This window comes from Notolepis coatsorum (genome assembly GCF_963971535.1).
Source record: "Notolepis coatsorum genome assembly, chromosome: 2".
NCBI lineage: Eukaryota > Metazoa > Chordata > Actinopteri > Aulopiformes > Paralepididae > Notolepis > Notolepis coatsorum.
Window position 1 is genome coordinate 2,559,543 of NC_140166.1, and position 26,694 is coordinate 2,586,236.

A 26,694-nucleotide genomic window follows, 5' to 3' on the forward strand; every position below is an offset into this window, starting at 1 on the left:
ACTGGGTGCTCAACTTTCTTACAGACAGGCCCCAGAGTTGGCAACCGGACATCAGGCACAAACATCCTAAGCACAGGGACCCCCCAGCGTACACCCTCTAAACCCTCATCTGACCTCCCAGCGTACACCCTCTAAACCCTCATCTGACCTCCCAGAACAACACCAGTATTATAAAGTTTGCGCATGATACTACGGTCGTCGGACTGATCACTGGGGGAGCTGAGGCGGCGTACAGAAGGGAGGTGGCGGAACTGGTGGCCTGGTGTCAGGACAATAATCTCTCCTTGAACGCAGACAAGACAAAGGAGATGATTATTGACCCACGGAGGAGGAGTGAATGAATGAATGAATGAATGAATTATTTTATTTCGAATGTTCACAAATAAACAAACGAAAAGGATAGGTTTGAAGCCGAAGGCTTATAGAGCAACCTACCCCGTGAGACAGAGGTGGACAGGGTGAACACCTTCAAATTCCTCAGAACCCACAGAATCAGTGAGGACCTCACCTGGGCAGTGACTGTACTTCCCTTTTTTTTTATCCACTTTTTCTCCCATTTTCTATATTTTTCTCCCATCCCAATTTCGTATCATCCAATTCAACCCTCCCCTGTCACGAACGCTGTTTCTTGCCTCCCACAAGCCGGCTGCAATGTGGACTAAGTCATACATAGCACAAGTCCCCTCCGGTACTTGAGGTAACAGCAGTCGCATCTTTTCACCTGCGCAGCTCGATCTCTCAGTGGCGAGGAGTAACGCGTGGGAGGCTCACGCTGCCCCCGACACTTCCTGATTCTACTGCGCAGGCGCACCAACCGACCTGTAGGAGTCGCTGTCCACAACGCCCGATCCCCACCCATCAGTTTCCCACCCCCTAATACTGCCAATGTGTATTAGTACGGACGGCCAGCTAAACTGAAAGCAAATGTGGAGCGCTGGGCTCGAACAGGCGAGCCCAGCGTCTCCAGATTTCGTGGCGAGCGCCTTGCCCACTATGCCATGTAGCCGCCCCAATACATACAATTGTTAAGGGCATGCAGACCAGAGAAAGACTTTCGTCTTGTTTACATCAGGGTCCCCCATTTTCAATTAATCATATTTCATATCTAAATCATATAATATCTCATTGCTAAATATATACAATATATAATCTAATAATCCAATAATCTAAATCTAATATATAATATAAAAATGCTAAATGCATGGGTATTTTATTTTGTCTTTAATGTTAGCTTGCAAACTCAAATACTGTCTTGGTAAGCCTCATAATGAATTGTTTGGGTAAAAAAAGAAAAACATTGTGATGTGTATCGTGTATCGCCGAAAGGTCAGAAAATATCGTGATATCATATTTAGGGCATATCGCCCAGCCCTAGCCTACACACATCTTGCCATAGCGTTAGCAGTTTGTACAAAACAACGCACGTTTTAACTATGGTAGCACTAGCCCCAGCTAATACAGTCAACGAAATGTTACTAGCTAGCAGAGGAGGAAATGGGAGTCTGAGAGGCGGAGTGTTTAAAGACAATGATAGGCGTTTATTCAACATCCAAGAAGGCTAACATACAACTGTGTTTTACTAACTCCAACCGGGACTATTGCCGCTTTCGTGCTGCTTGTTGATGTTATGAACTCCTCCTAACGTTACCGGAGCTGAAGGTGCCACACGCTAAAATGTCCGTGGGGACCCGCGCCAACCCATAGATGGTTCCAACTCACCGAATGACGTAATCCACCACAGTTGCACTCAATATTTAAATAATGTTAGTCTAAATAAATGTAGACAGATACATAATAATTTCAAGCCGAAAACGAATCTTTCCATTAACACTTTGAGCGCCACGCCGGGTTTTCCTTTTTACCGGCTGAATGCCACCATCGGCGCCAATGTTAACGTTAATATCGCCTAATCTATGTTTTAAATGTGTCTAATCTGCCCATCGCATTATCAAAGACTATTTTCCAGTCAGTGCTGTCAAGGCAGATTGTTTTTTTATCGCAGCATTTCCGTTTCAGAGCATTTAGAAAAGCACCCGTTTTCAGATAAAAAACAGCCCATTCTGGAGCATTCTATGAAAATCGCCTTTTACTGGAATATTCCACAACGTTGATATTCGTCTGCCTTTTTATGAATCGTTTTCAAATAAACGCTAGATGATCAATATTATACGTGCACGCAAGCATATTCGAGCCGCGCACGGATAATCGCCCCGTTGATTTCCTCTCGGACTTTTACAGTGAAACCGAAAGAAGACATTTCACAAAACAGCTTATAACTTCATCAAAATTAGTCTGATTATCCTAACACTGATAACATAGAGTCCTTACCTGACATCAGATGGTATCCAACTGGTATATTCCAATTCCTGATCACCATTCGAAAAAATCGATACGTGTATGGATCCAACGCGATACAGTAGAACTCCATGATCCGTGGGGATCTGAGGTTCCAGAATGAACTGTGGTAACCCCGGCTGAATCAGTGGACTGGAAAATGTGGAGTACCGGATTTTTTTCCCCATTCATTTTCATTGAGTCCATTCCAAAATCACTTATGTCATCTGGGAGACGACAGGGGGCGCTTTTTTCCACAATGATCGCCGGCGCCGCTCGGCTATACTCGGGTAGGCTCGGGTGATGCAATATGATTTCAGATCGCTAAAAAAAAGAAAATTCCGAGAAATCTCGTGAGTGGCTTTCAACCACCTATAAAAAAAAAAACACGATATCTCGTGAGTGGCACGGAAAGTGTTAAGAACTGGCAATCAGGGAATTTAAACATGGTTGACATTGTTTTTTTGTGTTTATAGAAAGGAAAGTCTAGTGCTGGCTGAGCATATTGTTTGTTTGCACTAAGTTAATACTTTGACAAATGTAGCCTATATTTTTCAGTCAGTTCGGTCTTTGTGTGCCAAACATTATTTAAGACTGTAACACTGTAAACCTTTTAATTTTTTTTAATAAATGAGAAGCATGTTTAGATTTGAGTGTTACAATTTTTTTTAATAAAAATTTACATATATATCGAACCGAACCAAAAACGTGACCCCAAAACCGTGATACGAACCGAACCGTCCATTTTGTGAACCGTCCCACCCCTACCGTTTATCATAAAAATTCAGTGCCCCCGAAATACAAAAAAAGCCCCAGAAAATCAATTAAGGGGGGCAAAAAAAGCCCTTGAAAAAAAATGTTAATTTCTAACCCTGCCTGCATATATACACAAATGTGTTTCCCGGATTCAATGGGTTAATAAATAATAACGGCTGACGATCATGCAGCCAGCTCCAGCAAGAGTTTAGCTGGGGGCAGGGAGATATAGCCAAAGGTCATAGTCATTTTAATTTGCTTGTTTTTAATGTTGTGGTGATATTTGATGCTGGTCATTTGTTGTCTCGTTCCCCCGGCCGGTACAAATAACATGCGGTGACGGGGGCGTCTTCCTTGTAGTAAATAGTTAATGATGCGGCTCTCATTCATCTGTTTTCATTCATCATAAAGAGTTCATAATCTGGTCAGGAAACAAACCTTCTCAGCCACCGGCCACAGCAGGGATTCACCAGACACTTTCATTATTCCAGCAGCCAGATCGAATTTGACAATAGAAGAGAGTCTGGTTGTTTTACCTGTCAAAGTGTCTTGTTGTGCAGAACAGAAACGGATAAGAGACCGGTATTTGGAGATGGCTGGGGTTAATTCCCCCAAACTGCTTTATAATACTGCAGCGTATTGGAGTTGAGTGGGGATAGGGGATGGGTTGATATTGCTGGCCACACCTCAGACTCTAGCCAAGAGAGAATAATTAGCTACTAAACTCCGACCAACACATCACACAAAGTGTAATATCAAGCAGGGCTCTTTTGCCTAGAGGTCGCTGTTTGACAGCATTACAGAGGCTACCTTTAAAGCATGGTATACCACACAGGGTCTAATGCGCTCTAATGTAGCCTAACGTGCTAGCTTGTGTGTGTGTGTGTGTGTGTGTGTGTGTGTGTGTGTCTGTTGCAGTGAAATCAGTCACCTGGAGTCCGGCCTGGTGGTGGAGCTGTGGAACAAAGGCTTGATTTGGGACACTATGATCGGCACCGCCCTCCTGCCCCTCGACACCATCTGTCAGTCAGATGAGGTAACACACACACACACACACACACACACACGCACGCATGCACGCACACTCTGTCTATTATTGTTGTGTTTGTATTTATTTATTTGTCCGCGCGTGTGTGTGATACAGCTCTGTCTGTACAAAATAGACTGGCCAATCAGATGCAGGGATCCCTAATCCTTCATGGCTTTAGGGTAGAATTGAACTCTAAAATACTAGCTGATGCATTATCAGGTCAGAATTAGTAGTATCTGAGAAGACATTTCAAGTTCAAGTTTCAAGTTTCTTTATTAGTTGTCATACAGAAGTACAGAATACTTTTATACAAAATGCTTCTTTCTGTTACGCTCCAGAGACTGTGCTAGACAAAAAAGATAAGTATAAAATAAAATAAGTATAGCAAGTAAAAAATAGAAGTCACGTACGTAGACACAAGTGTTCAGTATGTACATATGTACAATGTTCAATGCAGAGTAGAAGTAACTGAGTTACCATACACTATACTATGCAATATACTAATATACAATATACTATATAGTGCAAAGCAGAAATGGGATGAGGTACAATTTAGGTACAATTTACAGTAAGGTGTACTGAGGTATGGGTTGTAGTGCAAATTCTTTGCCAATAAATATAAAGTGTGTTTAGGTGTTCTAAAGTGTGTAGAGTGGGTGCTGCAGTGAGTTGTTTGTTTAAAGTGAGTGTGTGCATGTGGATGTGTGTGCTTACTGTGCTGTGAGTGCATTTGATGGTTGTTGCATAGTGTCATTGTTCGTTGAGCAACCTGATGGCCTGGGGATAGAAGCTTCTTCGGAGTCTTTCTGTGCTTGCCATGAGACTCCGGTATCGCTTGCCTGACCGCAGCAGTTCAAAGAGGCAGTTGTTTGGGTGGCTGGAGTCTTTGATAATTCTCTTAGCCTTACCCATGCACCGCTTGTTGTAAATGTTCTGGAGAGTGGGAAGCCCCCCTCCAATTGTGCGCTCGGCTGAACGGGCCACTCTCTGTAGTCTGCTACGGTCTTGTGCGGTTCTATTGATATAATACTGTACAGTATCTGAGAAGACATTTTGATATAATTCTGTACAGTATCTGAGAAGACATTTTGATATAATACTGTACAGTATCTGAGAAGACATTTGATATAATTCTGTACAGTATCTGAGAAGGAATTCCTCTTCCTTTTTAGACACCATATTAAGGCTAAATGGAGCGACCTTTCAGGAAAACAAATACAGCTCTGACATTTTTGTTACATTACTATGAAAAATAATGTGAGGCATCAATTTTGTGTCACAGCAAGAATGACTTGGGACCAACATATAATTATTATATATATATTTTTAAAGACAACGTCAGAGAACACTCACCTCCTAATAGAGTCCTTGCATGGAATGTTTATGAATTTCTTTTTCTTCCAACATGGCTGCCTGTAACCAGTGGTAACCACTTTTGAAAGGAAAGGCTAATTTTGGTGTAGTGGTAGATCAGGTAAAACACTGGAAAAGCAATGATATTACTCTTCAACCATTTCTTATTTACATGATCCAGTAAAACCCTAATTTATTACATTGTTGTTGATACATCTTTCATATTTCTCAACTGTTGTTTTGCACATAGCAAACCCTTATTTCTTCCAACATGGAGGACAGATGGGAGTTCTAAACACCCCGTGCAAAGAGGCCTCTATTGCAGTAGAGACCATTCCGAACACCAACATTCTGGATGGACCCCAGTGTTTGTCCTGGTGCAGTGTTTGCTGACACAAAAGCTGGCATTTAGAATGTGTGTGTTTGAGAAGGAGGCAGCTGTTCTCTGTGCAGACACTTGACAATGGCATGAAAATGTTATGAAATCAAGAAAATAGCCGAAAACTGTGTGTGTGTCTGTATGTGTTGATGTTGTTGGTGTGTGTGTGTCTATGTGTCTATGTGTTGTTGGTGTGTGTGTGTGTGTGTGTGTGTGTGTGTGTGTGTGTGTGTGTGTGTGTGTGTGTGTGTATTGGGGTTGAGCAATGGACTTCCAATGAAAAGGTCTATAATTCACATACCGTACATCGTATAAAACATTATGATGAATATCAGGCATTCTGATATCCAAGTTGCCCAGTTACATGCATGAAAAGGGACATCCATCATGGTGTGTGAAGGCTAAGAGCACTTGGCCCATTGGATTGGAGTAGTGCCTGGTGAGGGGATGCAGCAGCATACGTGTCTCAATACTAAAGCTAAATCAGTGAAATGATGTACTGATCAACAGGTGAGCCCGTCCTTTAACAGTAGTCAATGGACATTTGAACTCTCTGAACCTCTGGGTGTAATACGTGAGGCAGCCTACTGAGAAGAATGAAGCTTTTGTACAGTCACGTGTATTTGACCCACATCCGGGAGGGACTTTGACCTACTTTATCTGCAAAAAGTAGACCATTGGTGACGCAGCGGCCCATGAGAGTTGGTGATGAAAAGACAAAATGGTCTACAAAATGGTCTACTATACTGACATGGTCCTATAGGCCAAGTTGTGGGGGGGGGGGCTCATGCACACGCACACACACACACACACACACACGCACACACACCCACTCCATGATGTCGCCATCTATAATGCAACTCCACCACGTCTGACTTCATCTAAAAAAAAATATTTTTAAAAGAAGCCTCCTGGGCTCACCCTGCTTTCCTCCTCGCTCTCCTCCTTTTCCTCTCCTCCTCTCCCCCTCTTCTTCCTCTCCGCTCCCTTGCACACCCGCTCTCCTCTTCTATCTCTGCCTGTCCTTCTCTTCCTCTTCCTCTCCTCCTCTCTTTCTCTCCTCCGTTTCCTTTCTGCTCCCTCGCACACCCCACTCTCATTCTCTTTCCCTCTCCTCTTCCTCCTCTCCCTCTATTTGGGATGGGATCTTTTCATTTGTCTTCTTTATCGAATGGCATTCCTTATGTTCTTATGTACCCCAGTTGCTATTGCATGTACATATTTGTGTTTCATTACACGTATATATGTACATACTTACTAACTGTTTCGCCTGTTTTATAGCAACACTACTATCACTGACATCTAAGAAGGGAGATCCCCCCTTGAACGGAGATCCTTCCTTCCCAGCCCTTCCCAGTCGCATTTCTCTCCTCTCCCCAGGCTCCTCAAGGCCGTTCCTACCGCCGCCTCTACTGCTCCATGGAGCCCGACGCTGCTATGCTCTGTGCTTCGTGCCAGTGCCGGACTATACTCAAATCAACTCGAAATGGATCTAATCAGTGGATTGCATATTTTCGTCAAGCAGAATAAGGCTAACCCTCTCTGCCTCTTGGGACATCATAAATCGGGCTACCAACTTGAAGACGTGGTCATTTTTGGATTATCGAAGCTTTTTGACTGCAATAAGAAGATTTTGGATCTGTTTACCGCGCACAGGACCTACCAAAATGAACTGATTAAGACACTTGGACACTTGGACTAATAATGCATTCAGTCATTTGGACGGAGTTGTTAAAACTCACTCCACTCAAATCAATAGAGTTATATTTCACTCTATTCAAATCAAATTTAAAGTGACGTGGCTGGGATAAATGTGCCAGTCAGTCAGCCAAAACAAATTCCTGGACCAAGGTCGAACCAGGGAGCTGCTGGAGTCGAAGGCCCTCTGGGAGATAAGAGTGGCAAGCGGCCTCCTCCACCCCCAATCCCTACCCAATCCCCCCTCCCGCGTGTACGCCCGGCGCCACTCCCATGTGATGGTGACGGCAGCCGACTAGTACGCGTGCTGGAGGGGGGGAGCCTAAGACTGTCTCATCACCAAAGTCCTATCCCCCAGCTGACGGCATTGTAGTTAGTGTCATAAATCCCCGCCCCTCCCGTTGCTGCAACTGTGGTTTCTGGGCAATCTATCCTCCCTCCCTCCCGCCTGGCGCAACGACACCCCAGTGTTGCTGCAGCCGACTATCGCATATGGTGTCTCAGGCATTCTGTAGTCAACATGTGTCAACAAATGTACATGCCTGTTTGAATTTATGTTGTTACTGTAAAAATGTAATGATTGTGATATGATGTTATTAATGAGATGATGAGCTGTATGTGTGTGTCACTGGAATTTCCCTGTGAGGGATTAATAAAACTATCCTATCCTAAGGTTTCTCCCCTCTACATTGCCTGTCGTGCTTTTTTCCTATTGCTAGGTTTTTAGTGAGTTTTTCCTGGGGTATGTCTGGGAGTGTTGCATTTATTTATTAGGGATGCCCCGATCGATCGGCCACCGATCGTTATCGGCCGATAATCAGTATAAATATGCAATCTGTGATCGGTGATAATGCTTTATTTTCACCGATCGTCAAACCCGATCTCACTCGCTGTCGCTGAGTTCTGTCTCAGACACCGGTGGTGCGGCGTCTGCTCATTCCTCCAGCCCCTCCCGTACGCATGTAAACACGGGTCTAGTCTAGTGAGACACGGGAGGACGGCGTCTCCTTGAGCTAACGTTAGCTTAGCTACCGTTACAAAATGACCCAGTCAACTATTCACTTTTAGTTTAATACATGATGAGGCATTGTCTAACCGAACGGTATCTAGCCGGCCAGCTACCGATAGCTCCTGACATCAACAAACGCTCCAGCAAGTATAGTAGGTATGTATGATACCTGTTAGCTGTTAGCTGTTAGCTCACGTTAGCGCAAGTTAGTTCACTGTTAAAAACGAAATGTCCCATTGAACTAAATAATTCACTGAGGAGTTGTATTAACGTTATATATCCGGCTAGCAGTAGCTACAGATAGCTCCTGATATCAATGTCTTATAACACTGATTCGATGCGTATTCGAGCTGAGGGCTTGCTGAGCACAGTTAAGTAACGTTATACCAATAGGGTCCAGGTGCAGCGCCGGAGAATCCTGGCCGTAGCTCGAGGCTACTCGAGTATAGGTCCAGCTGCACCTCTGGAGAATCCTGGCCGTAGCTGGAGGCTACTAGAGTACACACAGACAGTGGAGCTTGTTGCGTGGTGGCGATGTCTCGCAGATAATACAAGTACAAGTCTAATTATATAATATATTTTATAAAAAAAAAAAAAAAAAATTATATAAAATACATTTTAATTTCTTTTAATCAAAAACGATCGGTATCGGATCGGTATCGGCCGATATGGCTCACGACGATCGGTGATCGGTATCGGTGGCAAAAAACGTGATCGGGGCATCCCTATTATTTATTTTACATTTTATTTAGGATTTCATGGTGTTTTTTTTTTGTTGTCTGTCTGTCTGTCTGTCTATCTGTCTGTGTATCTATCTATCTATCTATCTATCTATCTATCTATCTATCTATCTATCTATCTATCTATCTATCTATCTATCTATCTATCTATCTATCTGTCTGTGTATCTATCTATCTATCTGTCTGTGTATCTATCTATCTATCTGTCTGTGTATCTATCTATCTATCTGTCTGTGTATCTATCTAACTGTGTATCTGCCTCACTGTCACTCCCTCCCTCTCTCTCCGTCCTTCTCTCCTCTTTCTCTAGGAGGGTCCAGGGGAGTGGACGCCTCTATACTCTGAGGTGCTGATGAAAGAGGATGAGATCTGTGGCACCAGCAACCCTACGCCTCACCAAGTACTGCTGGACGCCCGCTTTGAGCTGCCCTTCGGTACGTACACACACACACACACACACACACACACACACACACACACACACACACACACACACACACACACACACACATGCACACACAGTCACATGCACACTAAAATTCACACACACACACCGCAGATCACCCCTTTAAGACGGTACTGTAGCTGGCAAAATTGTTACATTTTTGCGTCTGTTATATGATTATCTGTAGTTGTGAAATATTGAGAGGTGGACATTAGATAGCGGTTTATACCACATTAAAACGAACCTCATCACCTAGTCGTTGTGCCAATGTGGACATTTTCTCCTGCTGCTTGTAACGGTGTCTTGACGCCTTCATCCAAGGCCTGAAGATTGAGATAAGATAACAGCTCTATGAACAAAGTAGCAGATAAAGTCATCAGCAGTTACTGGAATATGGCAGCTTGAATTACAGGTAACAGCATTGCCACACAGCCTGCCCATCAAAGAGGTAAGAGAGTTCCCTCTGTCTGCTGGTCCTATTGGAGACAGACAGGGTGACAGGCAGTCAGACACACACGCACGCACGCACGCACAGACACAGAGTCTATGTGAATGGAGCGAGACTGACGCAGCTAGTTGCTCGAGGCTGTGCCGACAGCATTTTTTGCCAAGCATAATGGAGCAAATGTGGATATACAGTATCTTCACAATAAATATGGAATAGACTGCTATGAATGTTCTGTAGCCCATAGATGTTGAATAGGCTACATTTAGAAATGGTCCCATTTTTGTAAATGTCAACAATGCTACTGTTGAGGCCAAATGCACTAGCATGACTCCTGTTTTGCTAGTATGTAACCAAACCAAACTGACGTGAGTAATACTTCTCTTTGTACTATAGGCTGTCAGGATGTTCTGTAAAGGTTTTGTAGCCAGATGGTGGTTCCTCTGTGGGTGGGTGGGTGGTTCCTTGTGTTTGTCCTATTTCTGGAAACCTTCTCTCATCTGCTATTAAAGATACATGAATATTAAATGGAATGGAAGCACTCCTCACGCCACGCCTGGAAGAGGATGGGACAAGATTTGGGACGGGATGGAGAGGGGTGGGTCTAACAGTGCCTGTGGTCTTTCTCTCTCTCTGTGTTAACTCTTGTTTCTTGTATTTTCTCTTACCACCCACTTCCTCTTTCTCTATCTCTCTCTCTCTCTCTTGCACTCTTGCACTCTGTCACTCTTCTTCTCTGTCTTTCTTCATCTCTCACTTTCTCTCCTTCTATCTATCCATCCATCCATTCATCCACTCATCCATCCATCCATCTGTTAGACATCCCAGATGAGGAGGCTCAGTACTGGACTAGTAAGCTGGAGCGAATCAACACTATGAGGATACATGACGAGGTGAGTACCACTAACCCTGAAACTAGCCTGGAAACGGAATGTACTATAAGAGGCACGTTTTAGTTCTGTTCCCCTGAAACTAGCCTGGAAACACAATGTACTGTAATGTAAGAGGCACGTTTTAGTTCTGTTCCCCTGAAACTAGCCTGGAAACACAATGTACTGTAAGAGGCACGTTTTAGTTCTGTTCCCCTGAAACTAGCCTAGAAACACAATGTACTGTAATGTAAGAGGCACGTTTTAGTTCTGTTACCCTGAAACTAGCCTAGAAACACAATGTAATGTAAGAGGCACGTTTTAGTTCTGTTCCCCTGAAACTAGCCTGGAAACACAATGTAATGTAAGAGGCACGTTTTAGTTCTGTTCCCCTGAAACTAGCCTGGAAACACAATGTACTGTAAGAGGCACGTTTTAGTTCTGTTCCCCTGAAACTAGCCTGGAAACACAATGTAATGTAATGTAAGAGGCACATTTTAGTTCTGTTCCCCTGAAACTAGCCTGGAAACACAATGTACTGTAAGAGGCACGTTTTAGTTCTGTTCCCCTGAAACTAGCCTGGAAACACAATGTACTGTAATGTAAGAGGCACGTTTTAGTTAAGTTACCCTGAAACTAGCCTGGAAACACATTGGAGGCACATTTTAGTTCTGTGCGAGTTTTGCAGGGGATGCTGCACAGGTTACCCCGGGGGGCGCTCGCGTCTTGAATAGAGGCAGCAGCCGTCCTGCTCCCTGGTGTCCTCTGTACCCTCTGTACCCTCTGTACCCTCTGGCCCTCTGGGCAGCGCGTGTGTCATGACCAGAAGAATAAAGAAGCACTGTACTGGAGCATGCAGTCTGTGCTGCTGGTGTATAATGTTTTATTGATTTAACATGGCAGCAGCTCAGCAGCAGTTTTTGTTCACTTCCATGACGGAGCCGCTGTAGTTTGGGGGTTACTGTAGCCCCATGGACCGACACATGGCTCCGCCTCCTCCCCGGGGCAGCTTCCCCAGGGCCCAGGGAGGACAATGCCCAATCAATCAGGCATCGACAGCCACTTTCCTCACCAACTGCCGATTGAGGAGACAAGTAGCTCTCCCCCACACCTTATGTTTAGCAGGAACAAGATTGTTGAAGCTGTATTCCTGGCAATGCTGGGAGTATGGCGATGTAATTTATAGGCACATGGCTACTACCACGCCTAGACCTTTACTACCATGCCTAGTAGTCTAGTAGATAGAGGGGGGTATCATGCACCCCCCCCCCGGAAATATACTTCTAACCAGACTTTCTAGAATGGAAAAAAGGTGAAAAAATTATAGGCTATGTTAACAAGTTGTCAAGTGTCCCATGTATCATTTATATGCAAATTAAGGATGTGATTATCAAAGAAATTGCAAAAAAAATCTGTTTCATATATCAGCCAATATTGCAGATACCAACTGAACAAATGAGGTGTCTAGACCCATGTTTTGAGGGTCAAAGATCACAATAACACTATCCCTACAGTGATCACATGTTTCTATGTAATTTTGCCCATGCAAATCTGTGCCGTCAATACAAAATAATCACATTTTTACTAATTATTCATTTTTATTATTATTTTTGTATCTACTTTTTCTCCCCATTTTTCAATTTTTCTCCCGTCCCCAATTTGGTATTGTCCAATTCTACCCTCCCCTGTCTCGAACGCTGTTAGGCCATGCCTCCCACAAGCCGGCTGCAATGTGGACGAAGCCTTGCATCACGTGTCCCCTCCGGTACTCGAGGAGGCAGCCGTTGCATCTTTTCACCTGTACAGCGTGATCTCTCAGCGGCGAGGGTCTGCGTGGGAGGGACACGCCGCCCTCGTCGCTTCCTGATTCTACTGCGCAGGCGCACCAACCGACCTGTAGGAGTCGCTGTCCACAACGTCCAATCCCCACCCACCAGCTTCCCACCCCCTAATACTGCCAATTGTATTACCGTAATTTTCTGACTATAAGGCGCACCTGAATATAAGCCGCAGCAGCTAAATTGAATGATGTGTACATATATAAGCCGCACTGGACTATAAGCCGCAGGTGTTTTGATGTTTAATTACCATATGTAAGGGTTCGTGCACAGAGGGGATTGTCGGGAAAGAGATGGCTGTTTGAAGAAGCTCCCATTTATTAACATTTTTGTTTAAACAGTAACTAACGCCAGCTCACAGAACGATAGCCACGTTAGTTAGCCAGCGCCAGCCAGGTACCAACGCCAGCTCACAGAACGATAGCTAGTTAGCCAGCGCCAGCCAGGTACCAACGCTAGCTCACAGAACGATAGCTAGTTAGCCAGCGCCAGCCAGGTACCAACGCCAGCTCACAGAACGATAGCCACGTTAGTTAGCCAGCGCCAGCCAGGTACCAACGCCAGCTCACAGAACGATAGCCACGTTAGTTAGCCAGCACCAGTCAGGTACCAACGCCAGCTCACAGAACGATAGCTAGTTAGCCAGCACCAGCCAGGTACCAACGCCAGCTCACAGAACGATAGCCACGTTAGTTAGCCAGCGCCAGCCAGGTACCAACGCCAAAATGGTATAAAATGGAAATGAACCGATTAAAAAAACAATCCGTTTCGACAATGTTGACTGCAAACAAGTCATTGATAAGCGACGGCCATATTAGACACAGCCATAATTTAAGATATAGTTTATGCGAGAGCTCTGTCATTGAAGTGGGTGGTGGCACGCAACAGGGTTCCGGGGCACCGGAGGCGTGGCACTCAAAGTGTTAAGGCATCTGGAGATGTTGGTCATGCTGACATGGTAGAGGAGGATCATCAGTATATAGAGGTTGGTCATGCTGACATGGTAGAGGAGGATCATCAGTATATAGAGGTTGGTCAGGCTGGTAGAGGAGGATCATCAGTATATAGAGGTTGGTCATGCTGACATGGTAGAGGAGGATCATCAGTATAGAGAGGTTGGTCAGGCTGGTAGAGGAGGATCATCAGTATATAGAGGTTGGTCATGCTGACATGGTAGAGGAGGATCATCAGTATATAGAGGTTGGTCATGCTGACATGGTAGAGGAGGATCATCAGTATAGAGAGGTTGGTCATGCTGACATGGTAGAGGAGGATCATCAGTATATAGAGGTTGGTCATGCTGACATGGTAGAGGAGGATCATCAGTATATAGAGGTTGGTCATGCTGGTAGAGGAGGATCATCAGTATAGAGAGGTTGGTCATGCTGGTAGAGGAGGATCATCAGTATAGAGAGGTTGGTCATGCTGACATGGTAGAGGAGGATCATCAGTATAGAGAGGTTGGTCATGCTGACATGGTAGAGGAGGATCATCAGTATATAGAGGTTGGTCATGCTGACATGGTAGAGGAGGATCATCAGTATATAGAGGTTGGTCAGGCTGGTAGAGGAGGATCATCAGTATAGAGAGGTTGGTCATGCTGACATGGTAGAGGAGGATCATCAGTATATAGAGGTTGGTCATGCTGGTAGAGGAGGATCATCAGTATATAGAGGTTGGTCATGCTGGTAGAGGAGGATCATCAGTATATAGAGGTTGGTCATGCTGACATGGTAGAGGAGGATCATCAGTATATAGAGGTTGGTCATGCTGACATGGTAGAGGAGGATCATCAGTATATAGAGGTTGGTCATGCTGACATGGTAGAGGAGGATCATCAGTATATAGAGAGGTTGGTCATGCTGACATGGTAGAGGAGGATCATCAGTATATAGAGGTTGGTCAGGCTGGTAGAGGAGGATCATCAGTATATAGAGGTTGGTCATGCTGACATGGTAGAGGAGGATCATCAGTATATAGAGAGGTTGGTCATGCTGACATGGTAGAGGAGGATCATCAGTATATAAAGGTTGGTCAGGCTGGTAGAGGAGGATCATCAGTATATAGAGGTTGGTCAGGCTGGTAGAGGAGGATCATCAGTATATAGAGGTTGGTCATGCTGACATGGTAGAGGAGGATCATCAGTATATAGAGGTTGGTCATGCTGACATGGTAGAGGAGGATCATCAGTATATAGAGGTTGGTCATGCTGACATGGTAGAGGAGGATCATCAGTATATAGAGGTTGGTCATGCTGACATGGTAGAGGAGGATCATCAGTATATATATAACAAAAAATTACATGGATGAGGAGGATGGAGAGTACGAGTGTGATGAGGCGGAGGAAGATATGGAGATAGAAGAGATAGACTTTGACAATTGTTTTAGTGATGATGATGATTAAATACAAATAGAAAAAAATACTTGAATGTTGTGTCAACAAAGAAGATATCCAGAACAGAGTACGTATTTACCGTATTACCAGTGTTGGGAAAGTTCACTTTATACATGAACTAGTTCAGTTCACAGTTCACACATTTTAAAATGAACTAGTTCAGTTCATAGTTCATAATTCAACATTTTTAACAAAAGTTCATTGTTTCAAAAATGAACTAATTTATAGTTTATAGTTCTTTTTTCAATACGTTGCTGCGAGCTATTATTTGTAAAAACTATTGCCACAACCCATATAGAACCACAGACAGCAATCAGAATACTGGCATTTCCATAACGCTTTGCATGGGACACTCTTGACAACTTGTTAACATAGCCTATCATTTTTTTCACCTTTTTTCCATTCTAGAAAGTCTGGTTAGAAGTATATTTCCGGGGGGTGCATGATACCCCCCTCTATCTACTAACTAGACTATAGACCTTGACTACCACGCCTAGACGGTATAATAAGTATATCGCTACTGGTCATGCATAAGGTAACTCATCATTGTATTCTGTATGAGAAGGTTGGCTGGTCTTCTGTCTGAGAGACGTGATAATGTTATATGAAAAAATAATACCACACCAGCAGCTTCTGTTTTCACTGGAACTGCAGAGTGAAAATGGAAAGTAAAGAGAAGGATTCTGTAAGTTAGGATCTTAGGATCCTTGCAGAATGGCAGAATGCTTTTGAAAGGATTCTCCAGAATTGTAGTTTTTGTTAGCTCACCGCTCCCACCCTGTGGTCAATTGCTATTACTACAACAATGTAGGTCAATTAGCCTGATTAACTGCAAATACTGTGCTTATTATTAAATATGCCTGTTTTCATTTCACAAATCATTTCATCTCTCTATCTCCCTCTCCATTATGATTTTAATATTTTAATAATTATTTTATATGATTTCTTTCTCTTCTCCACGGCAGTATCCACTACAGGAAGAGGTTGAGGGAAGAGGAATGTCATCTGTACCCTCCCAGTGCTGTAAGTCTAAAGTGTGTGTGTGTGTGTGTGTGTGTGTGTGTGTGTGTGTGTGTGTGTGTGTGTGTGTGTGTGTGTGTGTGTGTGTGTGTGTGTCCCTTACAGAAAGTATCATGGTATTTAAAAAAAAAAGCTCCACTTCCATCATTGGTATGGAGGTTTACATTTTACATACACAGTTTTGGTCTGATGTGTGGGTTGCAGTCTAGTAACTATAACTGTAATTATAATGTGGATTTTTCCAGACCTCTCCTGCTAGAGCCTGACAGCAGTGTCCACTCAACTCCACACATCAGACCAAAACAAAAAATTTAAACAAGGCCCAATACCAAGTGGGGACACTTTTGCCTAAATGTCGCTGTTTGACAACATTACAGATTCTACCTTTAATTTCAGAAGTGGTACCATGGTGATACATGACATTTACCATGGCAGCATCATGGTTCATTATTATTTATACAAAACTGAAATAACTGTTTTGTAAAGGTGTGTGTGTGTCCAGAAAGATGTTTTGTTTCATTGGCTCATATTACTAATCTTTTGTCTAATATAAAAATGTTTAATTAGATATACATGTTTATCGTAGTTGTCTGCACAGGTGTTTGGGGCGAATCCATCTTTATTCAGTCTTTGCCATCAAAAGTTCATTCATTCTTTCATATTCAGTTAATTATGAGTGGACCTGTTTTCTTTTCTTTTGGTTTCATCAGTACTGGGACAGTAGCTACAACACCGCTTCAAAACCATCATCTTTTTCTTTTCCCTTGTCACCTTTTCTGTTTCCTTCTCACTTTACATTTCCACATTTTGTTGTAATTTCTAATCACCGTTGTATTGTGTGTGAAGTCCAGCCAGTCACCAGGCACTAGCATGGTCCCCAAGGCGGATCAAACACTCTTTTAATTATTCATTATTTTCTTCATATATTCCATTATATTTTTTCTAAATCTTTTTTTTTTTACTGTATCATCACATGTTTTTTCTTCTTTAAATCTTTTGCCTCACCAATAAGTTAATATACTCCTGGTTCCAAGCGGATTCTCCTGTATTCAACTTACTTTCCCTGCTCACTTTTTTCATGACATACTTGCTTCCGTGCCACCAGGCAACTGGAGTTATTTTGGATGGAGCGAACCGCAAAGTATGTACATCAGTTCAGCTTTTTATCTTGTGTTTTTATCGTTCTGTCCTCTTGTATATATATGACACCCGGCTCCGCTCTTTTCCCCCCCTTTCTTCATTCATGACCAATGCATGTTGGGTCTGTGTTTGTATCTGTCTCCTCGTGAATGAAGGTACATTCATGCATGAATTTGTCTTTTTTATTTTATACTGTTTATTTGTATATTTTTTTACTTTACAAACTTTTTATATATATATTTTTTTTTACAGAAAATGTAATTTAAACACCCCCCACTGCCCCAGCTCATCCGCCCTCCCCACCCAAGAGCCCTCACCCACCCCCTCCCCATCCCAGGACACCCATCTCCCCGACATCCCCAAGACATGAAAAAAGAAAACATTAGCTGTAGCACCAGGGTCTGTGTGGCTGATAAAGAGACTCCAAGTTTTCTCAAATTTGGCTAAAGATCCTTTCAATAAAAATAATTTTTTTTCTAGTTTTAGAGCCTGTGTGACTCCTTTGATCCAGCTGCTGTGTGTAGGTGGGGAGACATGCTTGCACTTCAGCAATATCAAACGTCTAGCTAAGATTAGGAGGCCACTATGCATGTGTTTTTTTGACCGGTGAAAATATATCAGAGGTGGAAAGTAATTTTACTCCAGTAAATGGGTGCAGAGATGTCTCAACAACTTATAGGTTTCCACTGTAAGACAGTGACAAGAGGACCTGAAATAGTGCATAGGTACTAGGGGTGGGGGAAAAAATCAATACGTAGTAGTATCGTGATACTTTGCGTGGCGATACTGTATCGATACAGGGACGCCAAGTATCGACATTTAATTATTCATAAAAAAAATATATATATATATATATATATATATATATATAATTATATATATATATATATATTTTTTTATAAGGAAGTTGCATTGTTTATTTCAATACCTGTAATAGTACAGTAGTCCACACACACACATTCAGTTAAGTTGGAATATGACTGTAATACAAACAGTTCAGTTTGTCAGGTTCATGCAACACAGATTACAGTGTTTACATCTGTCTGCTTGAGAAAATACCATGTTCTGCAATAAAAATTATTGAAGTGAGATGAACAGACTGAACTTTATTTTATTAGATAAAACATGTTGACAAAGTTTTACTTTGCAGTTGAAAAAAGGTAATAAATAAAATTTGATAAAAAAAAAAAAAAAAAAAAAAAAAATCCGCAATACTTAGCGTATCGCAATATATTTAGTATTGCGATACATTTAGTATCGCGATACTATCGTATCGTGACGCAAGTATTGCGATAGTATTGTATCGTGAGGTCTCTGGCGATTCCCACCCCTAATAGGTACAGCACGACATGTAGACTATATGTAGACTCTCTCCACACACATTAAGCACTATGTATATACATTGCAGTTCGTAAGTCTTAGGATAATGAAAAATGTTCTGTTGTCTTGGCTCTGTACTCCGGCACATGAAATGACAACAATGACCATGGGGTTAAAGGTCAGACTTGGACAGGAAAAAGTGACTGAAATAAATCTGTACGTTCACTTCTAGTGACAGGGAGTCGATGATTTATATTGTCTTTGAACTAGGGCTGTCAGTTTATCACGTTGATTAGATTAATTAATTACACAGCAAATTATCGCGTTATGAAAATGAACTAAAAATGTATTAAAAATATATATATATATTTTTTTTTATCTCATTCATTGATTGATTGATTGATTGAAAAGTTTATTAACAGATTGCAGAATGGGTACAGTACAGTACAGCTCAATACATACAATTGTTAAGGGGATGCAGACCAGAGAAAGACTTTCGTCTTGTTTACATCAGGGTCCCCCATTTTCAATTCATCATAACATATATGACATACATGACATACAGATAGACAGTACTGCTACATCTATACATTTATGATATATCAGATTTGCAAATACAGTACTGTTTGTGATACAAAAGTGTCCAGAAAAAGAGTGTATATACATTTGGCGTAGAAACTGTACATTGGAGGAGGTTGGGTGGGTGGGGTACTGGGGTGGGGTTGGGTGGGTGAGGGCTGTACATTGGAGGTGGGGGGGGGTTGGGTAGGGGACACACACACATTTTACACTGTACACTGTCTCATTCCATAAGAACGTAAAATAAACATTTACATACTTCTTTTTAAATGGTCCATTTGCATTTGGCATGTCCTTGGTATCTAATTATATGTATTCCCAGTGTCAGAAATACTGTGTCTGTTACTAAGAGTAAATTGTAATGAACCAAATGAGAATATCAATACTTTATTTTTTTTATCTTTGACTGTGAATAACACCATGCTAAAATTGACCAGACCTGAAAAATCTAAGCAAATGAATAAATGGAAGATGATTAAACAAGGTTTTGTAGATACAGTACTGAATTCTGCCATCCGGACACATGCAATTTGAAATATGATTATAGAATATAGAATATCAGGCCTAAAATGGTTATGCGATTAATTCGATTAATTAATTACAAATCCTGTAATTAATTAGAAAAAAAAAGGTATCGCCTGACAGCACTACTTTGAACCCTTGGGGACTACAGGCTATACTGTGCTTGAGATTTGCTGGAGTACAGAGTCAAAACAGTTTCACTGTCCTAAGACCTACAGGCTGCTTTGTAAGAGTGTGCAGAGGAGCATAGAGTCTGGCTGTGGCCGTGAAGGGAAGTGAATGAATTAGACTGGTTTACTGTGAGCTGCTGCAGTAGAAATAGTCCCGGACGGCTGGTTAAGTAGGGAGCCTGTGACCTAAATCTCCTCATGCCGTCACCTGTGTTTGGCTGCCCTGTGAGTCTCTGCATCACACGCCCAGTACCACAAGAGGGTGCCACAGGATAGTGTTCTCACTTATGTATTATACAGGTATATGTATATTATATACTGTATATTCTCCTATAGGTCTGCTTTTCTGACCATGTAACAGCTCCTTTATCGATGGTGAGACCTCTCTGGGAAAGGTGGCAGAGTCTCTGAAACTCTACAAATATCTCTCTTTAGATCTCTTTAGGTCTAAAGACAAACATTTATAACTAACCAATGGCAGTATTTGATACATGTTGTAGGTTTTTCTTGGGTAATTTTGACACTTACTTATTGGGCTGAAAGTGCACCAATTGCACCCCCTAGACTGGCATCGGTTGTTGATTGAGAAAGAGATGATAATCACATTATTACGTAGACGGATCCAATAAGGGCACAGTTATCTATACGTGTACTACAGGGTCTATACGTGTACTACAGTTATCTATACGTGTACTACAGGGTCTATGGCAACTCCTTCTACATCCTGAGAGCTGGTGTACAAACCCATGTTCCTAAAACCCTCCACAATATTGTCTCGTGTGAACTTTGCCCTTCATTTCCTGTCAGCTCCTCAAACGTCTTCTCCATTTGGCTTAAAAGTTGGATTTCTTCAGGGTTCCTGCAGGGTCTTAAAAAGTTTAAAAAGGTCTTAAATATGATTTGATGGGTCTTAAACATGTACTGGATCAGGAGGTTACCTCTATGTTGCCAAAACAATTCAATTTTCTTTCATACTTTTTTTTGCCAGTATGGCTGTGAAATAGCTATTAAATTCTATTCAAAGTGGTCTTAAAAACCTTAAAAATGTAAGTTGTTGAAACCCGCAGGAACCCTGTTAACTTTGACTGCCACGCTGTTTTTCCATCTTTACTCCCTGCAGTCAGCTTTTTTGACCATTTTCAAGATGTTTGCAGACCCATCGTATATTCTATATTATAGCTATGGAGACAATAGTATGGCTCATTTGACGGGCACTGTTTATATGCCAACAGGGGGGAAAAACGTTTATTTCTACATGCCTTTGTTCGTGCGCTATCCCATGCTAAAAATATCTTGTTTTTGGCGCTCAATGACTTAATGTCTTACGTGATTGTGGTTATTAAAGTACCACTTCACCTATGTTCAACCACATCTCTGTATATTCATCATAGTATGACATGCATGTATACACTTTTATGTTTGGTTTGTCGGTAGTTTCTGTATCTCAGAGGTGGGTTTTTATTTATGCCTGGTGATGCTCCAGAGGGCATTAGCGAGCAGGAAAACGAACACTGTAGTGTTTGGTGCTGCCATCCGGCCTGGCATCATGAATACAGACTGCCTCCCAGACACACAGAGTACTGACACGCATTCAAACATCATACTATTACAAATATAACTTAGAGATTATGGGTGAAAATCTGCAAAGTGGTCCTTTGTAATCCAGTGGTTCTCAAAGTGGGGCCCGGGGGGGAAATAGTCCCCATCAAAATGAGGAGTAGTTTAAGTGACGGCTGGTTTGAAGGCCACTGTGTGGGTCTATTGCCACAGTTTAATTTCACAGATATTTTACTCACATTCAGAAGTTAGCCCTATGAGAGAATGCACAAGAATGATTATTCCGGTAGTGCTAATGACACCGTGAAGCGTTAATTAATCACAACAGAGAATGTGTTGTTTCTGAGGAAACTGTTCTATCCAGAATTAGAGGAGAAACAGCCAGATCCCTGCACTTTATCATATCATAACATTGCCAAACAATGGAGCTAGCATGACCTGGTTTCCTAATGAATTCCAATGATGTGACATCACCATGCGCCCGTCGCGGCAAAGTGTCCAGGGAGCGAAATTAACTTTTTGACTCACCGGCCAGTGGCGGGTAGATGGGAAGAGTCTACCCGCCAAGCATATTTCTTACCTGCCAACATTTTTTTGATTAAAAAAAAATATATATATATTTTATATAAATTTTTTTTTTTAATAAAATATATATTATATAATCATACTTGTAGTTGTATTATCTGCAAGACATCGCCACCACGCAATAAGTCAAAATGCTTGCTATCTGCAAACAGCTCCACTGTCTGTGTGTATACTTGAGTAGGCTCCAGCTCCAGCAAGGATTCTCCGGCCCTGCAGCTAGACCCTATATTCAGCTAGACCCTACATTCAGCATGCAAGGATTCTCCGGCGATGCAGCTGGACCCTATTTATAACGTTACGGACCTTTTGTCAAATCACATTCAACATGCCCTCATCTAGAATACGCATTCAATCAATGTTATAAGACATTGATATCAGGAGCTATCTGTAGCTACTGCTAGCCCGGTAGATAACGTTAAGACAATTTAGTTTACTGGGACAGATCGATCTCCCGTGAGCTAGCTAACGCGAGCTAACGAGGGAACGGAGGTATTTATGCACTCGAGTCGACTATTGCTGGAGCATTTGTTGATATCAGCAGCTATCAGTAGCTAGCCAGCTAGATACCGTTAGACAATGCCTCGTCATGTATTAAACTAAAAGTGAATAGTTGACTGGGTCATAGTTTAAACAGTAACGGTAGCTCGTGGAGGTCCGCTCTTCTAGAGCAGACTGCCTGTGTTGACATAAGCACTGCGAGCAGAAGCCCTTAGCCAATAGTATCCCGCTGCAGGGCTGGGCGGATATGACTCGTTGCCACGGTTACACGCCACACGGCGGGCAGCCCTCTAAGTGTCAAGCGCCAAAGGTAAAAACTGAGCGCCCCTGGCGGGCGGCGGGCTTTAGTTTCGGTCCCTGAAAGTGTCCATGAAAACTAAAGGCTTCATCTGTATGTAAGCAACTTTTTCTTTACTGTAAAGTTTTTTCATCACAATCTCATAACAACGCTCATTAACAACTTAAGTCCACGGGCGCTCAAGCAACACTCTTCAAGGTCGACTCAGCGTCAGTGTAGCTGGCCATGCATGGCCGATTTCTAGCTTTTGTCACCCATAAACACCCAGTCATAGGTTTCACTCTCTCCACTGTTACAGGTATCTCCCCGCCTACATAGATAGTTCTGGAATTCTGGTCTAAATCATATCATTAACAACAAAAACCTTCTCAGGTGGTGGTGCCTGGGACAGAGTCTTTTTGAGATCCATCGCTTTAATCCGTACTCATATCCCAGTGTTTGCTAAGCTGTTGCTTTCACCATCCCCCAGCTCTAGATGACCACGACAGCGCAGTGGACGACCGTGACAGTGACTACCGCAGTGAGACTGGTAATCGACCCCCGCGGTACTACAACAGCCCCCAGACCAACTCCTCTGTGCACCAGTACCCAATGGGCCGCAGGGCGCATCACCAACCCCCACGCAGAGAGTCGGACCCCATACAGAGCTATGAGCCAGACTACAGAGAAACTAGGGGGCCCAGGTAAACACACACACAGAGAGATGAACATACAGACACGTGCACGCACGCACAGACAAACATACTACACAAACATACACAGGCATGTTTTCTGCCTATAACCCAGTAATGAGATTATTGCCACACCACTCAGGCTGAATGGTGGAAAGCATATTCCCCTAGTCGCTCTAATGTGAGAGTAGATAAAAGATTAGAGGCTGAGAATCAAACTAACTGCACTCAAGGGCCTCCTAATTCAGTTTTCTACTTGCCCGATTCAAATACTCTTAACCTTGACTTCTGAAATGTTTTATTTGTTTAGCTGCACTCTCTGTTGCAGAGCAAGGCTTAGAGCCAATACACATTTATAGTGAAATTCTGACTGGTGTTTGAGGACTTAACAGCACGGAAATATCACCGCTTTAGATACTGTATCTGCGCTGCATCACACATCACACAAAACGAATAACACAAATACACATTGTTATTTATAAAATAATTATTTAGTTCAATTAGTAATTTTCCAAATTACAGTATGTAAAGGAGCACCAAAACAACACGTTTCCTTCCATTTCTATGCAATTCCTTTCTTAATTTTGAGTTCTCATTTTCATTTGCTATTCATCACTTTTAGATGCATGATATTGTCTTTGCTTAATCTCTTCTTTTTAACATCTAGCTAATCATTCTTTCTGTTCTTCTTCCTTTGCATTGTTTTCCACCGCTTCCTGCATGCCACTTCTTCTCTCTCTGGGGCGGTTGGGGGCGGGCGTGCTGAATAAAGGTGCTCCAACAGCAGGGGAGGGGTCAGAATAATCCCTGTGGACTCGGGCATGGGCATTGAGGACTGGGAGAGGAGATATAAGGTGGCGGACACGGGCGTCTTGGATGATTACTTGGACACTGAGCAGAAGACATGGGAGGACGAGGATAAAAGCATCATCTACCGCATCAGTAACAGCCCCAGTGAATCCAAAGGCAGCAGGTTTTACCAGGTAGTAGAGTGCGATGCAGTATCCCCTGACGGGGGAGAGGACCTCGATGGGACTGGCGGGTACAAAGAGAAGCCTGGCTTAGGCGGTGGAGAGGTACGGCTGGTTTATAAAGAAGCAGGCAGCTTTGAGGATGAATGTTCCCCTCCTGAAATCGACATAATTCCTTCAGTCAAGCAGCTACGGCAGCCAACAGACAGAGAAGGGCTGCTGTACAAGACCAGGTTGTGGGCCAGAACAGCATTGGAGGATACGCTCGAGAGCTACGCAGCATTTCAGGAGGAGGAGGCAGCTAGGGAGGAGGCTGAGTGGATCAGGGTCAGGAGTGAGTATGACTCTATTGGCTCAGATGAGTTGCAATACTCCTTTGGATCTGAGGAGGAGCTAGATGATCTGACGTTCATTGATGGGGATGTCACTTATGAGTATGAAAGTTACTACTACCCTGGCAAGTATAGTCCCTCCTATGAAGGACAGGCCTGTTGGGCCAAAGGGAGAACAGGCCATGGTCAAGATCCTCTGCAGTCCCCAATGGAGGAGCCAGGGGATGAATATGTAGATCCCATGGGTGAACTTAAGAACTTGGTTGACTCAGTGTCCGAATACCTGGCCGTGAAAGAGGAGGAGATCAACAATTATGAAACAATGCCCAAACCAGTCAGGAGAAAGCTCCCGGCATTGCCGACTGATGCAAAATCAGGACAGGAACGGGAAGCCAAGAGTGATGAAGCAAAACCAGCTGAGGTTAACGAGGACACAGCTGAAATAGCTGTTGAGCCGGGCATAGCTGGGGTAAAGAATGTCATGAGCTCCTTATTTAGCACCATTACAGGTTCCAAGCCCAGTGCTGAGACAACTGAAGCACCCAGCACGACTCCATCTGTCTCCCCTGTACCACCACCAACTGGTATATCAAAGCTGCTTTCTTTTATTCCTAAACCTCTTGCCGAGGTTGCTGAAACCTCTGGTAGCACTGCTGGTGATTCACCTGCCTCCCCAGTACCACCACCAACAGGGTCTGGCATATCAAAGCTCCTCTCCTTTATCCCTAGACCTGGTATTGAGGCCACTGAAACCTCTGGTAGCACTGCTGGTGATTCACCTGCCTCCCCAGTACCACCACCAACAGGGTCTGGCATATCAAAGCTCCTCTCCTTTATCCCTAGACCTGGTATTGAGGCAACTGAAACCTCTGGTAGCACTGCCGGTGATTCATCTGCCTCCCCAGTACCACCACCAACAGGGTCTGGCATATCAAAGCTCCTCTCCTTTATCCCTAGACCTGGTATTGAGGCCACTGAAACCTCTGGTAGCACTGCCGGTGATTCATCTGCCTCCCCAGTACCACCACCAACAGGGTCTGGCATATCAAAGCTCCTCTCCTTTATCCCTAGACCTGGTATTGAGGCCACTGAAACCTCTGGTAGCACTGCCGGTGATTCATCTGCCTCCCAGGCTCCACCACAAGCTGGGTCTGGAATTTCAAAGCTATTTTCATTCATCCCTAAAACTGTTGGTGCAGCTCCCCCAGTCGCCATAGTATCCCCTGCCCCTCAAGACCCAACAACAGAAAAGAAGTCTCTTATTCAGTCTATTTTGCCTTTTCAGTCCTCTGATCCCAGTCGGTCATCTGAAGGTGATCAAGAGTCGACACAAGCTGAAGCACAAAGCAGTGAGTCCACCACCAGCCAACCAGCATCTATGGTTGACTCGGTCTTGGGAAGGCTAAGTCCTATGAGGTTTTTCTCCAGTGCACCCTCATCCAGAGAGCCCTCACCCCAGCCACCAGAGCAAAGAAGTCCATCTGCAACAAGCAATGAATCCAGACAAGGATCAATAGACAGAGCCAGAACCCCTGAGAGGTCTGGCTCACAAACAGAGCGACAGATGTCTGGTGAGAACAGACCAGGTTCAGGAAGTGGATCAGTTGAGATTCTGCCAGATACAATGAGTGGATCTGTAGAGCCACCACCTGGAGGTGAATCGCAAGGCAACGAGTCTACCACTAATCAAGCAGCATCTATGGTTGACTCGGTCTTGGGAAGGCTAAGTCCTATGAGGTT

General features: G+C 43.3%; 1 protein-coding gene across 1 annotated transcript in view; it reads left to right on the plus strand.

Annotated features, from left to right (window-relative positions):
* Positions 1-26,694, plus strand: part of unc13ba (unc-13 homolog Ba (C. elegans)) — a 516,655-nt gene that overhangs the window by 152,571 nt on the left and 337,390 nt on the right. The window contains exons 4-8 of the mRNA XM_084308024.1: positions 4,009-4,126; positions 9,610-9,733; positions 11,009-11,082; positions 16,257-16,314; positions 23,450-23,663. Coding sequence (XP_084164150.1) covers positions 4,009-4,126; positions 9,610-9,733; positions 11,009-11,082; positions 16,257-16,314; positions 23,450-23,663 — 588 coding nt within the window. The remainder of the gene's footprint in view (positions 1-4,008; positions 4,127-9,609; positions 9,734-11,008; positions 11,083-16,256; positions 16,315-23,449; positions 23,664-26,694) is intronic.